Genomic DNA, 15,272 nt, shown 5'->3' with positions numbered 1-15,272 from the left:
TTCTTACTCTCATTCAGAACTATAGTTCGGCCTCAGAAAAATTTACACCTGAATACCTTTAATCAAAAGGCAGGTAAATAATCCTTGATCAATAATACATCAGACAGGTAAAACCTATGTCTACATTACTATGTGGTTACATACCCGTAGCCGGGGGGGTTCGAGGGGTTCGGACGAACCCCCCCTTGAAAACTAATAAGCACTGTTAAAGTCGATGTTCTGTTCGAATTGTGACTGTTAAAGTCGAGTTTGTGAGTCAAACGAACCCCCCTTTGGAAAATCCTGGCTACGGGCCTGGGTTATATACTTCTATAAATTAAACATGTGGTTGATTATTCTGTGTTCTACTTATACCAGTCAGAGACAAACCAGTATTCCCTAACTCAAAAGTTGTTGAAATCTGTTTTCATCATAATTTTATACATATATTAATTAGATTCTATTTTGTCCTGTATATGTATTCATCACAAGCATCAAATGCCAGAAATTAGCAATATATGAAGGAAGTTCACCCAATTTTTTATGGGATTTGCGTTGCTCAGTTTTCTATGTTGTGTTTTCTGTACTGTTGTTTGTCTTTGGGTTAAAGAAAATCTGTTAATATCTGTAAAAGTGAATGTTGGGCCAAATATCTAGGATACAGCAATCCCCCCCCCCCCAAAAAAAAAAGAGACTGGCCAAAAATCCTGCCAAAAAAACCAACCCCAAAAAACAAAAAACTGACAAGATCAAGCATATGAACATGTGACAGGCTGAACATATCCTCCCCTTCCCCTTACCCTATAATTATTTTGATCTGTCAATAAAAAAATGGTACTACAGGGGAAAAGACAGTGTGAGTCAATACAGAAAAAGCTTCATATTAAAAAGAATAATACTGTATAAAATTGCATCAAAGAATGCTCCCAGTTAATGAAAGCGAGCTGAAAGTACTTAATCCTCTCTCAAAGAATACTTAATCTTCTCTTAGTTATAAAGGTATTTCACAAGAAGTTATATAATATCTTTATACTTTAACCTCTTGCCAAATATATCTTACGATTCTAATGTAATCGTTCTTGCAATGTTGCATGCCTATTAAACTTCCTCGTTCAGATGTCAATATAAATAACTATATTTCATACAAATTGTCTTGATAAGATCAAAAGATAAGATAGGGCGAATCTTCTTTATGTTTGATCTATGTCATTCTGTTATTAGTTCCGATATTCTTCTGAGAGAAAGAGAATTTACACCTGTTTTTGTAAATCAGCCCATACCTCCCTAGTATTACTCATTTCAACATGTAATTCTGATCTGTCGTCAACAATTACTCAAATATTTCCCAACTTTGAGTTTAGTTAGGTATGACTGCTGCTGATAATAATGAAGAAGATCCCCAAGGATTGATAACTTGATTGATTGATTGACAGATTTTTTAATGTCATGAGACAATTACAAAATATTTCATCAATTAATAATTGATCGTTCAATGTACCAGATCTCTTGCTGTTTCAACAGCACCACAATATTATGAAGTCAACAGATACAGAATTTTTGTACTAGTTGTACAAGCTCTTAACCACAAATTTTAGATAAATCAGGAACCCATCAACTGATACTGTGGTTCATTTATTTTCCTGGGTAAAAATTTTCGTGGTTAGAGGAAAACTTGCATATGTGTGGATATTCAATTTGGTGGTTTTGGCAAAGTCTGTGTTGAATATTTAAATTTGTGGTTCCCTTGTACCTATGAAATCCATGAAAATTGGTACCTAACGATATTAACGAATACACAGTAACAGTAATTCATGAAAACTGGGATCCACAAATAGAAGTAATATTACAGTGATATATACTCTACACAAAAGAACAAAAAAGTCATTCTTGGGCAGATCAAGAATTTCAGTTATGGAGAAGGGGAAACGCTCTTGAATATCTTTGTCCTCATTAGTTTCAAAATGTATTAAGTGAGGAACAGGGTTCTGGATAGCTGCAACAACACAATATATCTACGCCTGGTACCTTATAAAATTTAAACATTCTATAGTAACCCAGTTATGTAGCTATCTTATATAAAACTTACATTTGTATTTCCTAATACATGTATAGTGAAACTTGTATTACGTAAGAATAGGAAACAAGTAAATTATCTAAAACCCAGGTGTTTAATACCAATAGCTGAAGGGTAAAATTTAACAATGGGTTCAATATACAAAATTTACATTTGATTAAACCAGTAAGTTAATTTAAAAACAAGTTTAATGAGGTATGTAGTTAAGCCCTGGCTGAAATGTCATGTAAAATTTGGTCATGACCTTCACCCTCAGTTACAAAGATAAATTACCTCACATTCGGCTAAGGATGCTAATTCTCTTGTCGCCCAGGCCGGCATTGTAGGTGGGGGAGGAATGTTGATGTCATCGTCCAAATTTATCGCTGATTTCTCTTCGATCTGTTCCATGTAGTAAACCATAGAATGTAGATTAGTGTTAAGGAGAAAAATATCCATTTTTTTACCGAAATTTATACGAAACACATGGATACAAACTAAATATGAAGAATTAGTCACTTTTATTTCTTTCTAAGTTTTACAACAATCAGTTTGATAACTTTAACTTGGTAACATCTGTTTTTTATGACAAATGAAATGACATCATAGCTGGGAATTTAATTTTTCCAGCTGACATCATTTATCGTGGTCATTATAATATTGTAAGCTGCAAATTATTTTCAATTTAGTGACATAAAACAAATGTAAAATGACAATAGATACAGGAAAAACGCCTCAAATACTTGCTTCATTACTTCTTAGGTCAAAGTAGTATCATAATGACCTGCAAGGATGTCAGGAAGAAAAAAAATATCTCTGAGAGACTAAGGTGATCTAATCACGGTTCATTTGAAAAACATCAATATTTGTATCTTGAATCTTATTCAGAAGTTAAGAACTCAGATTTTTCGCTAAATACATCATTAGAGCAGCATATGATCATATCGTATTAAAATTCAAATTAACTATTATGCTGTCACTTAGGCTTAATGAGGTCCTAATCACAATATAAAGAGGTATAGGAAATACTTAAACAGTGTTTTCTGAATCCACAGAAGAAGATACTTAGTGTCATAAATTTTTTTCTTTCTGACTTGTCCTGAATATGCATGAAATATTTGCCACTGAACGTTAAGAAACCAACAATCAATCAATCAATCAACTTTTCTGTTTGAATGTTTTACATGTTGAATGTACATATTAGAATAATGTAATGTAAATTTTTCAATATCTATCTTTCAGCTAAACAAATCATGAACTAGTAAGCATCTATTTCTGATACATGTGTAAGCTAGCAAATTTATCCTCAAACTTTTTATAGGGAATCTCCCTTGTCTAACTACTCCAATATCTTGTTTTATCAATATAAATCCATCTATCTGGGAATCAATTTCTAAATTCTCAGAATATTTTTAATTTCTCTATCCATTTACAATAAATAAATGATCTCTATGAAAATCTCTTGTCCTATATTTACCATGATTTAGCCTTAAGTCCCAACTGTTTTAAGCAAAGTTTGCTATTCACCTGTATACTTCAATATAAAATCCCATGATTCATTGTTTTCTAATGTCATGGAAACGATGACATATGTTTTATAAAAAAGGATATCAGTTCCAAGTCTGACAGAGTCCATATGTTTTAAGGTGACATATTCTTGGTCTTGAATCCTTATGTTATTCACATAGGTCTACAAAAAATAAACATGTTATTTTGAAAAACATAAACATTTTAATAAATTGCATATTCATTTAAATTTGACAATGAGAAACTTGTTTATGGTTGTACGTTAGTGGTTCATTTAAAATCTTACATCGAGTAAACCAGATGCTCCGCAGGGCGTAGCTTTATACGACCGCAGAGGTTGAACCCTGAACGGTTAGGGCAAGTATGGACACAACATTCAAGCTGGATTCAGCTCTAAATTTGGATTGTGATTAAATAGTTGACACAGCATAGGTTTCTGACACAGAATGAATGTGTTCTAATGAACTTAAAATTTTTGTTTCTCTTAGAGCAATTCACTATGCTGTTGAATATTAATCCTCTCAAAAAAATGTTTGAAGAAATTTTCTTTTTTATTTATGAAATTTCAAATGAGAAAAATTGAACCCAATTTTTTTAATCACATCCCCCTTTCCCTTATTCCAAAACTAATCTCAATTAAAATTTCTAATGGAGTTTGCAACAATAACTACTCATTTAAATACATCATAAAATATTAAGATGTAAAAAAACTGCTTGTTATCACTGAATGGTAAAGATTATTTTAATTTATCAGTTGGGAGTAAAAAGTGAATATACATTGTATATTGTATATAACAAAGATTTAAGTTGATTCTGGACAAAGAAAGATAACTCCAATTAAAAAAAAATCTTGCTATTGCACAATATTTTGCAATTAGATATTTCTTGCTTACTATTCTGGACAAAGAAAGATAACTCTAATTAAAAAAAAAATTTGATATTTCACAATATTGTGCAATTAGATATTTCTTGCCATTGCGCAATACTGTGCAATTGAAAAGACTTGCTATTACACAATACTTAATATAATAATTTTAGATCCTGATTTGGACCAACTTGAAAACTGGGCCCATAATAAAAAATCTAAGTACATTTTTGGATTCAGCATATCAAAGAACTTCAAGATTTCAAATTTTGTTAAAATCAGACTAAGTTTAATTTTGGACCCTTTGGACTTTAGTGTAGACCAATTTGAAAACAGGACCAAAAATGAAGAATCTACATACACAGTTAGATTTGGAATATCAAAGAACCCCATTTATTCAATTTTTGATGAAATCAAACAAAGTTTAATTTTGGACCCCGATTTGGACCAACTTGAAAACTGGGCCAATAATCAAGAATCTAAGTACATTTTTAGATTCAGCATATCAAAGAACCTAACTGATTCATTTTTTGTCAAAATCAAACTAAGTTTAATTTTGGACCCTTTGGACCTTAATGTAGACCAATTTGAAAACGGGACCAAAAGTTAAGAATCTACATACACAGTCATGACAGTTAGATTCAGCATATCAAAGAACCCCAATTATTCAATTTTGATGAAATCAAACAAAAGTTTAATTTTGGACCCTTTGGGCCCCTTATTATGTTGGGACCAAAACTCCCAAAATCAAACCCAACCTTTCTTTTATGGTCATAAACCTTGTGTTTAAATTTCATAGATTTCTATTTACTTATACTAACGTTATGGTGCGAAAACCAAGAAAAATGCTTATTTGGGTCCCTTTTTGGCCCCTAATTCCTAAACTGTTGGGACCTAAACTCCCAAAATCAATACCAACCTTCCTTTTGTAGTCATTAACATTGTGTTTAAATTTCATTGATTTCTATTTACTTAAACTAATGTTATTGTGCGAAAACCAAGAATAATGCTTATTTGGGCCCTTTTTTGGCCCCTAATTCCTAAACTGTTGAGACCAAAACTCCCAAAATCAATCCCAACCGTTCTTTTGTGGTCATAAACCTTGTGTCAAAATTTCATAGATTTCTATTAACTTAAACTAAAGTTATAGTGCGAAAACCAAGAAAATGCTTATTTGGGCCCTTTTTGGCCCCTAATTCCTAAAATGTTGGGACCAAAACTCCCAAAATCAATACCAACCTTCCTTTTGTGGTCATAAACCTTGTGTTAAAATTTCATAGATTTCCATTCACTTTTACTAAAGTTAGAGTGCGAAAACTAAAAGTATTCGGACGCAGGACGACGACGACGACGACGACGACGACGACGACGACGACGCAGACGCCAACGTGATAGCAATATACGACGAAAATTTTTTCAAAATTTGCGGTCGTATAAAAACTGCAAAAAAATCTACTTGAGGTGAAAATTTTGGCTCATTATTTCATATCTTCATGGTTCATTAAAAATCTTTACACATGAAACTGCAAAAAACTTATTTTATGTAAAAACCTATTGAGTTTCATTCTTCCAACAAATTTATAACTGTTTTGAATTGTACACCTTAATATTTAATGTATTGAAAAAAAATGAAATTTGAAAAAACATAAATCTATATGCTTTCTGTTAGATACATAAAACACTTTGTTGCCATAAATATTTATACATTAAGATTTACAATAAACATTGAAATTTTCAAGGATATGTACATAAAATGTCATGCTTTAGTGGCTTGTGTATTTAAAGTGCCGCTGTCTGAAATCAGGTTTTTCCATTTTGCTTATTCATCTCTGAAAGCAGTTCCTCTGTGTGTTAAAAACAAACTTATATATATGATAAAGTCTGAAAGTTGCAGCCTGTTATAAATGTCTTTACCATAATTATCAAAATAGAATGTAGAATTTATTCTGGATTGAAAAGTTTCACACTCCCCATCAGTAAAAGATCAACACCCCCTCAAACTATGTATACAACTGATTTCATGTGCTGGTTGGTAGGTTGATGAAATAGAATTTAGTGTTATGGACAGGTCTCTTTTCAAATTGTTCACATTTTGTCAAGACTACGGACAATTAGCTATAGGTTTGATTAATATGGTACAGACTATCTATTGTTGAAATGATAAAAACTTATGAATTTGAGAAGTAAACCCGAAAGTTTTACAGTGTATAAACAAAATACATTTATATTTCTTGACAATCTCTAATGCTAGAAAATACAAATTAAACATTCATATGTCAAACTAAGACTTCTCTATCATCACTATTTAAACAAAAAATATTTACTTGACAAAAATCTTACCCCGTTAACTGTACTAAGATCCTTAATTTTAAACCTGTTCAGGTAATGGTCGAACGTTATCACAGCATGTCTTTTGTCCACGGATTGTGACTGAAAAGAAAAATGTCACAATTACTAGTCTACAATTTTAATCCACCCATTCATCGTGACATCAGGTACTAAAATATACACTATATCCATCCCTGGCAGACACAAGACGAGATATATACAGAAAATAAAAATATGCTTTTCGTTATACATAAATACGGCTCCTTAATATACCTGAAAGCTTCGATAAATTAATAGTCAATCTTATAAATCTAACACAATTTCTTCGAATATCACACATCAAAGTATGGCATTGATCATGTTACTAGCTACGTCTACCTCATCCAACCACTGCACTGCAATTATTTACGTTGTGATTATAAATGTGATTAAACATGTATTCTCTCTATTATATAGATCACCTGTAGTGAGAGTTAAATGTTTGAAGAATAATCAGATAAAATTCAACAGCTCTACCAAAGTCTGATGAAGGAATTTCATGTTTACTGTTTCATACCTAATCAACCACCTTTAGTTTTCAAGTAAAGAAGTATGTGTTGAAAGAATGTCACTTCCTCACTCGTGGCAAGTTCAAGAACAAGGGCAACAACTCTTGAATGGGGTCCTAGTCGTAGGTGGCCAGATGAAGAGCACTTTACTGATTCAACTCATTTATCTATTTTCTAGTCAATATAATCTGTCCATCCAACTTCCATACCAGTTGATACATTATTAACTTGTTCTTGTCATGAATTTTAAATACTGGCTGCTGGACATTTAACATCCGAAAGTCAATAATGTGTACCATTCTATTTCTTGTCATGCATTTTAAATACTGGCTGCTGGACATTTAACATCCAAAAGCAATAATATGTACCATTCTATCTTATCCATTACTTGATATATGTCTTAATATCATTGTATTATTAATGTAATTCAATGTATTTATATAAATGTAAAATTTCAGACTTAAAATAAGTAAAAGAAACCTGAAAAAGTTTGAAGTTTCCATATTTACTTAATATTACACATTGGAAGGTGCTATACTGAGTATGCCAATGTAATATAATGTTGAAGTGATGTTAGTTACAAGTAAAGTTTTATAATGATCACAGTGACCTATATATGTAAGCCTTGTATAATATTTACAGTGAAGAATACAAAAATCGCTGATAATGCAACTTTATATACAATTTAACAAATGTAACAGAGTCAGACAGACTGATTTAGTCAGCTCACTTTGTATTTTTATTTGGAATACCAAAAGATCACAATCTTTACAGCATTACATTAATAATAATTGTGTCAACAAATTTCTTGCAATTTGTGAAATCTATCTTAATTCTATACAGATCTATGGTAGTCTTCTAAAGTTTTGTAAAATAAAATCTTAATAAATTTACCAAAATCACCATTTGCAAGTTTTTTTTTTTTTAATTTAGACATGTAAAACTAACATTGAAACTAGTTTTCAAACTTTTCATCAAAACTTATTTTGACTTCAAGGTCTAATTAAGTTGGTTATGTGTAAAATTTTCAATATGCAATACTTGCTTAATGATATCTTCATTAGACCTCTGCTTAAATGATGCCCCCCCCCCCCCCCCCCCCCCCCTTATCTTTAAATATCTTTAAGGAATTAGGAAAGTGATGAAATTCTTGGCACTTGTTTCTCTTCATTTTCAAAAAGTAAAAATGTTTTGACAAAGACTGTATTGTATATTCTTCAAGATGCAGTTATTAAAAAAAAGTGAAAACTGAATCAGACTAAAAAAAACAAATTCTTATCTCCTCAAGATAAAGTTCAAGAAGGTACTGCCAAATTTCACAAAAAAAAAAATCATGCCAGAAAGAAAATGGAATAACTATGTCATGCAATAACAATAAGATAGTAAACAAGTAATAAACATGTAGTATATTATAAGATAGTTGTTAGGTCAGAAGTCAGTGCTCGACTGATAATTAATATTGTATACAAGTGTACGTGTGAACCACCTTACTGCAGCATAGGAATTTTCTCTCTGTATTTTAGGCAAATTCACAAGTTTAAGTAGTTTTGATCTAAATCCAAAAATTCTCCCTGCAACAACAAAACATTATGTAATATGAACATGTTTATTAGTGGTAGAGTTCCGTGAGGACAAAATTTATACATATGTTTTGTAGCAAGGGGTTTAGCTAAGCTTAGACACATTTCAGATTTCCACAGATGATTATGAAATGGATATGATACTAAATGAAGAGACATATAGTTCCCTTTCTAGAAATTAATGTGAAAGCTGAAAAACATTGATAAATACTAATTCTAAAGAGGCACAATCATTTCCAAGTTTTATATATGGAGTGTTTTCGAAGTCCCACTGACTGAGCAAATCCTAAAAGATTTGATATCCAAGGAATTTCAAATTAATGCCAGTAGTTGTTTCTTATGACACACTATTCCTTCCTCCATGATTGTTTATGTTATATCAAGGTTAAAACTTAAAATGAAGAATTAAGAAATAATCAATTTTGAGAACTTTATAAAATCATGTCATTGAAGTCAGCCATATATAATATCTTTAAAAAAATATATTTTCTTGATACATCAATTTTTTAAATCCTGAAAAAACTTAAACTCCAACCTCAAAACAAACATTTAAAGTGAACTAATGACAATTGATGGTTTCCTTTTCAATTTTTTGTAAACTTTTTTTAGAACTTTAATGTATTTTTAAAATATAACTGTCAGAACAGACAGAATTGAACCAAAAAACAAGAATCTTTAACACCTGTAGTTAACTTGGCAGTTTATCTTACTGTCAAGACTGTCATAGAAATGATGTTTGTAGGTTTCCAAAGATAAAAGTATGAAGTTAATTTCTAAGGATAAGAGGTGAAAGACGTGTTGAATTTTAGAGAAAATGAAGTAAATTCTATTGTAATATCAATATTGATTTATTATACAAGATGCTGACAAAGTGTAATTCATCTTCATCTGAAGATTTTAGTTAGTAATATTTTTCTTAAAGTTCAGCATTAATTTATTTTTTTGATAATTTACTTGTCTTTCAAGTTCACTACTATTAAAACTTAATTTGCAACTACCAATAGTTTTTGATTGACACTGGCAATATACCAAGCCATTCCAAATGTCTGTCAGTAAATAAAAATAACACTTTATTAATTTAGAGTCTGGAGCCCTTCTCAGGATATCATTTTCATTCGAAACATCCAAACCCAAATATGTTTTAAAAAGTCAATGATGCAAACATACTTGAATAATTTAATTTTGAATGTAACACGTCTTCTGATTGGCTGACGTTATTTTGTTATCAGACCATAGACATAATTTAGTCATGTGACAGTGACGTCATCAACGTTTGTTCAAGGTTTTCTACGGTTTAAAATGGAATTTAGAATTAAATTATAAGAAATGACTGCACTATTTTTTCTGTCTATTCGAAATAACATAAAAAATGTGGTGCACACTGTTAAATAACCCACTACGCCCGTTATTCAGTGTGCACCAAATTTTTTATGTTATTTCTTCATAGACAGAAAAAATATTACAGTCATTCCTTAAATAATTAAACAGATTGAAAGGAACTTCCAATGATTGAAATAATATCCTAATCATGATAACCAACAATTAAGGTGGAAGATGGAACTATAGCTTCATAATTTCTAATGTTATAAAGCATGATGTAGTTTTAAACTGGGACCTATATCCATACTTCATTCTTAATAAAGTCATATGACTGTAACAGTTTTATCTATACAGTTAAAAATTCAGCTAAAGAGCTCCCTAAAAGGAACAGTATTTCCTAAATCTATTTCAAGCAGTGGACATTTTAAAAAGTCTTCATTATTAACTGAAATTCACAGTATCAGAGTTCCATTTGTGTTTTTACTTCAAGTTCTTACCGATTCACATCTGATTTCTAAACAGATCATCACATAAAAGATAAAAAGGGACAAATGAATTCCAAGTATCCTACTGAAAGAACCACTTTTCATACTGCAAGTGCTAATTTTTTTAGTACCTTGTAATCTAATTATGTACTTGCAATCCATTAAGGACTTGTGAATATTGTACAAAAAATGAAAGTGCTAAGAAGACAAGAATGGGGGTAATACTCAGAGCCAGACAAACTAATGGGGAGACAGACAAGTAAAAAACTTGACGACCTTAAAAGAGAGAAGGTTAATCCAGTTAAATGGCAAATCAAATAAGATTAGCAGTATGATTGATTGTTGTTTGATTAACCTCCAGTGGCAAATATCTCATGCATATTCATCTACCTTTGGTATAACCAGGCTTGTCAAATTAAATGGAAAAGAAAATGACCGATCAAATAATATAATGATTGATTGTCATAGGCTAAGCCTCCCGTGGCAAATATCTCACGCATGTACATGTACTTATAGCATGTATAGTATTAGACGATATGACAGAAATTATCCAATAATAGAAGTTTTTCAAAGTAATCCAATAAAAGAAGTTTTTCAAAGTTAATGAAAAATAAAATGATCAATAAAATTGACCAGGTGTATGATTGTTGTTTGGTTAACCTCCAGTGGCAAATATCTCATGCATGTATTCATATTGTAGTACTAGACAGTATGACCCTAAAAAAATTCTCTATCTCAAAACAAATGGGGTATAATTGATATAGTTAATTTATTTATGACAAAAAATCCATACATGCACCAACAAACCCCAAGGCAAAAGAAAAGAGCTTTTATTACTGTTCTATATTTGCATATAAAGTTCATATACTAAAATCAAATGTTAATACTCTGAACAGTTCCTCAAGGTATCTTCTATTTAATCACGCTGACACCATTAACTACTTGGCACAAAGAGACCATAATGGAAATTTAAAGCTGGCTTAAATGGAATACATTTATTTTAACCTATCCTTTGTATGTTTTATGCTTATTTAATTTGAATAATAAAAAACTTTCCTCGATAAATAAATTGACAATAATTTAAATGGTCTTAAAGATAAATATATACATATACATAACGTGAAAACCATGTATGTTTATCCAACAAGTTTGACTTAGGAAATAAATTCTTTCAATACATGGTCTTATGCAAACAGTAGTAATGGGTGGGGTAGACGGTTACAGAATCATAATGCACGTTTCTATACATGTACTTCAAAGATATGAATGGAACACTCTTGAAAATGTGTGAAAAAAGAAGTATCTGTAAATAGTAATTCATTCGTTTTAATTGTTCTGTCAAAACTTTGTGGGCTACTAGTCTTGAAACATGGCTTCATACAGTCTTTTCTTAACAGGATGGGTTTGGGTTCATGTAGAACTCCAAGAAGTTTTATTCAGAATATTTGGCTTGAACAAATAGCTCTCCCAAAGCACCTGATATCATTCAACTTTTTCATGAATGCTCGTACTGTCAATGTTACTGCAATTATAATACATAGAGTAGACAATAATGATAAATTTTGAGACAACACATTTAGCTTTTTTAAGAGCAGTTTTGAGACTTGTAGAAAACATTTTATTTGTGAATTATAAAGGAAATATGGGGATCACAGTGTTGCATATACCATATAATCAGCAAACCTACAAACCAACAACACAAGAAACCAAAAGACATCTCACTGGTGCTTAAGAATCTTTGGTAATAGACAGAGGTCTATACAACATTTCAAGCCCTAAATCATTCAATGTCTAGACAGAAAGTTTATAAATCAAGCAGAGAATATCAAAGAGCTTCATTCAACACTGAATTCCCCAAAGAAGAAAAACTAATGAGGCTCCTAACTCGCAAATGATCAGAAACATCATAACATTTACAATAAATCATCATATCAGATACCCCATTTCCACCCTCATATATATATATAATATGGACTTGTACCAAAGTCTATTTTTCCTGTTTAATTTTAACCATTTAACTTACTAAACAACCACAAATTTATTTAAGTTTCCAATCTCCCGACTTTAAAAGTACCTTGCAATCTAAATAAAATAGGAATTTTGATCCCATAACTGATACGATCTCTATCCATTTATGAATGGAATAATTTATTTGATACAAGTTACTACTTGAAAATGATTTGTGTCCAAATGAATTCTGATATCAGAACACAAAAAAATATATACCTTACTCAAATAACTGTATTTAGTTTGTACAAATATATCCATTGTATATCTCTTAAAATTTCAAGACATATCATAAAGATCATTTTCCCACATTTATATTGAAAAATCTTTTTGAAAAGACAAAATCTATGTCAAACATATACTAAGCTCATTCATTCTAAGATAAAGTTAACACAAAGTAACTTAATATTTTTTCACAGTAGGATATTACTTATGTCATTAAACTTTACATCTAATTTAAATTTTTCTACCATAAATATACGTAGGTATAACAGTTTTTCAATGATAAAAAATGTCAAATAACATAACAATAATGTCACTTGACCTCAAGCAATAAGAATATCATTTCTACTTCCACATGTTACAGAGGTAAATGCAAAAATAAACATGTTTTATTTAAAACCAATATCTCAGGTCTCTGACTATATGATTAAATCCTGGAACTATAGAAGAAGAAAATCAATATAATGAATTCCTTAGCATACTTACATTTAATTTTTGACTTTTTTATTCCTTCCAACAGATATTTAGCTTATTTATCCTCCCGATATTTTTTTTAACAATATTAACGGTTTAAATAGCACATGTGGTCGAACAGGTTTCCATCACAAACATAACATTACATTCACAAAAACAGTCAGGTCATATGATCATTTAAAGGGGAATAACTCTAATTTAACTTCACTTTAACTGAAAGAAAGTGTAAATATTGGCAATCATTTAGAGGCATGATATAAGATTATAAATGAACATTCCATCAATGTGTTAATCCTTATGACAAACCATATTGCTTATAAAATTTCTGAAATTTATTGTCAGTTTATTGAGACATAAAGTTTTAATTCCTAAACACTGAAACTTATTCGAACCAAATTCAGTATTATCATCTGAAGTTAGATCTATGAAATTTGTGTGTTGATTTGATTTTTAGTTTGTTTTTTTTAGACTAGAAATGTACAAGTATTTTAAAATACAGTGTAACTTGCCTAATCCAACACACTGGGGGACCAGAAAATAAAGTCAGATGAAGAAGGGTGTCTAAATACTCAGGGTTTTTTTCTGCAACAATAGGTATATTTTGGGACTATAAAAATGTGTCTGTTAAAGCAGGATGTTTTTGTTTTTGTTTTTGAGAATAGTGTTCGAAATATTTGTTGGATGAACTGAGTGAAGAAGGAATGAAATGACATATTGATTGCAAAATAGCCCCACAAGAGGGAGAAAATATGCTGGGGTGGATGTCAGAAAGGTAGGATAAGGTAACCAGAATAAAGATACCACCAATCCACGACACCATAATGTGATTTCAATATCTAGCAATGAAACCATCGTGAAATCACCAGTGGCAAGAACTAATATATTTATGGTCTTTAGTGTAAGTTATGTATTTATTCATTGTTATTCATTTTTTATTGTTTTTTCTTATTGCAATCCCCATCTGTATTATTATATTGTATAGAATGTACTACTCAATCTTACCTGGACAACTATATCACACTCCTCCCTTCCCATAAACAGCATGGTCTTGGGTAGGAGGTACCTCTGACCACATTCATCCACCAGACCCCAGTCATCTGTACTTGTTTCTGGGTCCTGTAAAAACACAAAAGGTAAATCTAGGAACTAAAAGTAGAAGCTTGAATACTATCAAATAAAACAACCAGGTATGTTATAGTGTCCACACTTATTGTATCAAAACTTTGAATGTTTGTTTTAAGATATTTTTAAATAAATTTAATTTAAATAAAATGGTACAAACAAAAACATTCAACAAGATACTTGTCATAGATTGTATATAAGCTTAAGATATTTGGCTCTGAATTTTGCCAAGGTGACTTACATGTAGTCTAAGCTAAATACCCATCTTTCTAAATATTCACATGAAAATTTTCAAGGATTACTTATAAATTTAATTATACATCAGACTCCCGTTTGAGATTTGTCAAGGTGACTGGGTCTAAGCGAATTACCAATCTTTCAAAATATTCACACTTAAACTTTCGGAGGATTACTTATAAATTTAATTATATATCTGACTCCCATTTGAGATGGATTGTCCTCCCTCTTCAGGAGTAACCTATATTTATATACCTATATGTTGACAGCTTAACCACATATCAAGTAAACTTAACAATATTTTTAACACCATACAAATCCAATTATGCATAATTTGATGGCATGAAAATGTTTGGTTTCATTATGATCATATATAAATGTACAGGATAAGCCTGCTTTTGGTGGTATGCTTAAATATTATCATTAATAACTGAGGCATGTGATGTACTTGGATATTTACATGAAAACCTTTTAAAAAGAGATTGCACCAGAGACTAGACACAAGTATTTCCTGTCTAGAATTTT

General features: G+C 30.7%; 1 protein-coding gene across 29 annotated transcripts in view; it reads right to left on the bottom strand.

Annotated features, from left to right (window-relative positions):
• LOC139516082 (centrosomal protein of 170 kDa protein B-like) overlaps window positions 1-15,272 on the bottom strand; it is a 70,173-nt gene that overhangs the window by 39,633 nt on the left and 15,268 nt on the right. For 22 of the 29 annotated variants that reach the window (XM_071305926.1, XM_071305910.1, XM_071305911.1 and 19 more), the window contains exons 2-5: window positions 14,391-14,504; window positions 6,765-6,854; window positions 3,644-3,722; window positions 2,327-2,460 (exon numbers count right to left, since the gene is read on the bottom strand). In XM_071305926.1, the coding sequence (XP_071162027.1) occupies window positions 2,327-2,460; window positions 3,644-3,722; window positions 6,765-6,854; window positions 14,391-14,504 (417 nt within the window). Of the gene's footprint in view, window positions 1-2,326; window positions 2,461-3,643; window positions 3,723-6,764; window positions 6,855-7,025; window positions 7,163-13,400; window positions 13,560-14,390; window positions 14,505-15,272 lie in introns of those variants that run through there. The other 7 variants (XM_071305924.1, XM_071305928.1, XM_071305931.1 and 4 more) reach the window with 4 other exon arrangements.

This window comes from Mytilus edulis, chromosome 3, assembly GCF_963676685.1.
Source record: "Mytilus edulis chromosome 3, xbMytEdul2.2, whole genome shotgun sequence".
In the NCBI taxonomy this organism is placed as follows: Eukaryota; Metazoa; Mollusca; class Bivalvia; order Mytilida; family Mytilidae; genus Mytilus; species Mytilus edulis.
Note: the sequence above shows the minus strand (reverse complement) of the source record. Positions and strands in the feature narration are given on the sequence as shown.